The sequence below is a fragment of the Myotis brandtii genome, unplaced genomic scaffold (genome assembly GCF_000412655.1).
Source record: "Myotis brandtii unplaced genomic scaffold, ASM41265v1 scaffold929, whole genome shotgun sequence".
NCBI lineage: Eukaryota > Metazoa > Chordata > Mammalia > Chiroptera > Vespertilionidae > Myotis > Myotis brandtii.
Window position 1 is genome coordinate 1,183,234 of NW_005371832.1, and position 2,927 is coordinate 1,186,160.

The 2,927-nt window shown below is 62.0% G+C and overlaps 1 protein-coding gene across 7 annotated transcripts in view; it reads right to left on the reverse strand.

The window, feature by feature from the left end:
- The window catches only part of FOXP4 (forkhead box P4), a 33,420-nt gene that overhangs the window by 2,474 nt on the left and 28,019 nt on the right, over positions 1-2,927 (reverse strand). For all 7 annotated transcript variants that reach the window (XM_014532994.1, XM_014532992.1, XM_005885813.2 and 4 more), the window contains 2 exons: positions 1,958-2,079; positions 379-445 (listed from right to left, as the gene is read on the reverse strand). In XM_014532994.1, the coding sequence (XP_014388480.1) occupies positions 379-445; positions 1,958-2,079 (189 nt within the window). The remainder of the gene's footprint in view (positions 1-378; positions 446-1,957; positions 2,080-2,927) is intronic.

Consider the following 2,927-nt stretch of genomic DNA (forward strand, 5'->3'; position numbering starts at 1 on the left):
CACATACCTCCCAGGGCTGAGCTCTGCCCCTGCCCTCCTCCCTCCCAGCTTTCCTGTGGTCTGGGCCTGGCTTGGCCCCTTTCAGGGAGACTGAGGACCTCCTGATTGACAAGCTATGGAGGGAGACCCTGGTGATGGCCCCAAGCTCCCTGCTCTCCCAGGCCCCGCCCCCACGCAGCTGAGTGGGGTGGGCAGAGGGTCTGGGTTTGGGCCACTCAGAGTAGTCTTCCCCCTTCTCTCCCTCCTCCCCTCCCCCTAGAGAGGCCCGCAGGGAGGGTGGAGGACGGTCTCCCTCCGGGCCAGTGTGTGTGGAAGGGCAATGGAGGGGGCAGGAGGGTACAGGGCAGCAGCAGGCAGGCTCTGGGAGGGCCGGGTCACCTGGTAGCTGGCATTAAGTGCTCCGTAACTGAGGCCGGAGATCATGTTCTTCACCAGGGTGGGGCTCCTGCAGGAGAGACGCAGCGTTTGGTTCATTCATTCGCCTGCTCCGCACTCACACCTCCACCCTGACCGAGGTCCCATGCACTGTCCTTTCACCAGGGTGGGGCTCCTGCAGGAGAGAGACGCAGCATTTGGTTCATTCATTCGCCTGCTCCGCATTCACACCTCCACCCTGACCGAGGTCCCATGCACTGTCCTGCAGCACGGTCTGGTCTACGGAGCCCGTGTGTGCCCCATGTACTTAGTCCTCACGCTGACCTGGCCCGGCAGGCACCAGCAGCCCCCGCACAAGGCAGGGCTGGGGCTTCAGAGGCTCTGGAGCAGGCCCCTGAGCTGGTGAGTGGGAACAGGGACCCCTCCCGGTGCCCGTTTCACACCGTGCCGTCCCAGCCCCTTTTCTCTCTGGTCTAGATTTTCCCGTGTCCGGGAAGGTCCAGGCTGTAGCCTCGACAGGCCTGTATTTGTAAAATCCACAACTTCCCGCCACCCTGAGCTTCGGCACATCTAGTAAGTCATGTGCTCAGCCAGGCGCCACACGCTCCAAACCAAAGGCCCTCTGCCCAGGAAGGCGTTCGGGAGTTGGTCAGGGAAGTGATGACTCCACGCCGGGCCTCTTCCATGATTACCCGCCGCCCCCCCCCCCAGTTTACAGAGTGTCTCAGAGAGGTTAAGGAGGTGGCCCAAGGTCACACAGCGGGGAGAAGTAATTTGAACCCAGGTCCCCTGACTCCAAGTGGGTACTGAGACATGAAGATACGGCGCGTGGCTGGCATGTGGGGCACTCAGAAGGGTATGGCTCCCCTTCCCTTTTCCCGGTCCCGACCCTGCCCCAGCCCCCACAACCGCCTGGGGGTGGAGAGGCTCTGGTCCCGGGAGAAGGATTCTTTGAGGGGAACAGGACCCACGCAGAGATCCATCTAATTTGCCTCGGACCTCTCTCCCTCCCCACCCTGGTCTTGGGGCCAAAAGGCACAGGCAACAGGTGGCCCGTGTGGGGGTGTCCGGGTGGGGAGAAGGCCTCTGGTGCTGGAAGGGAAGCCCAAAGAGGAGGTTTTGACCCCCACCTCCCAGTTCCTCAGTTTCCACCGAAAATGCTGTGCAGTGGAGAAGATCAAAGATGGGAGGTCAGAGACTCGGCTCTGCCATGGATCTGCTGTGTGACCTCCCCCCAGCCCCTTGCCCTCTCTGGGCCTCCTTTCCTGTGAAATGAAGAGGTGGGGTTGGCTCCTCCTGCCATAAGATGGGGGAGAGTGGCTCTGGGGATGGCAGCCGCCTCACCAATGGCCACACTGACTGGCATCTGCCCATGTCCCAGCTCTGGCCATGCCCCTCGGGTGGAATAAGACATAAACGTCCTCTTTCTAATCACCAGTCACTACCAGATTCCCGTCTCCCATGAGCTCCTGCACCCCTTGTCTCCCCCTCACCCCCGAGGTGGGAAGGATTTGGTGCACTGGGGAGGCAAGGGGTGGTCACACCCTGGTGGGTGCGCCCCACACAGGTCCGGCCCACATACCCCGTCATCTTTGGCGGTCTCCGCTTCTGATACTCCCGCTCGTCCACGGTCCACACGGCGCCCTTGACGTTCTCCACACGCACGAAGCACTTGTGCAGGCTGAGGTTGTGCCGCACGGCGTTCTGGGGGTGCAGTGACAAGGGGGGGTGCTCAGGTGAGCACAGAGGAAAGTCCTTGTCCCACCTGCCCTCGCCCAGGGACCAGCAGGGGAGGGGCCCCGGCCACAGGTGATGGAAAGCCCCTCCCCTTTGAGTCAGGGGCTCCCAGTGTCTCCCCTGCCCACAACCCATTCCATTATCTGCCTCCCTGCTTCCCGCCAAGTTCTGGAAAACTCTGTCCACCAACTACAGGTGACTTAGTAACACTTTGTTCTCCCATCATCACGAGTCAGACGCGTGGCTGTTACTAGGGGCTTCTGACTGTCAGCAGGTTGAGCTCCGGCCGTGGCTGCTCGGTGAGCCTGGACACCTCCCCTCAGGTGCCCACAGAATCCCATTCAGCTCTTAGAAGTTTTGGGAATAACTCGGGAACTGTCGCTGCGGCCGCTCCCTGCCTCTGGGCAGGTGGGAGCCAAGGCATGGGAGCCAAGGCGTGGGAGCCAAGGCGTGGGAGCAGACAGCTTGTTGACAGCGCGAGGCACACAGCAGAGGCCTAATACACACCCGCTGACACAAACGGGGAGAACGGCGGGCGGGCGTGGGCTTAGCTGCTGTAAGGCAGGAGGAGGAGAGGAAAGAGGAAAAGTCACCTTGTCACTCCCCCCTCCTCCTGGCAGGAGTAACTTCTGGAATTGAGGTCATCTGGTTTGTAGGACATTTGGGTGAAGGTGGGGGTGCTGGGCCCAATTCCCTGCCCCGCCCCCCAACCCTGGGAGCCTGGGCTAGGGCCCTCACCCACCGCCTCCCCGACCCACATCCCTCAGTCCTGTCCCTGCACTCCTGTCTCATCTCCACATCCCCCACCCCCCCCA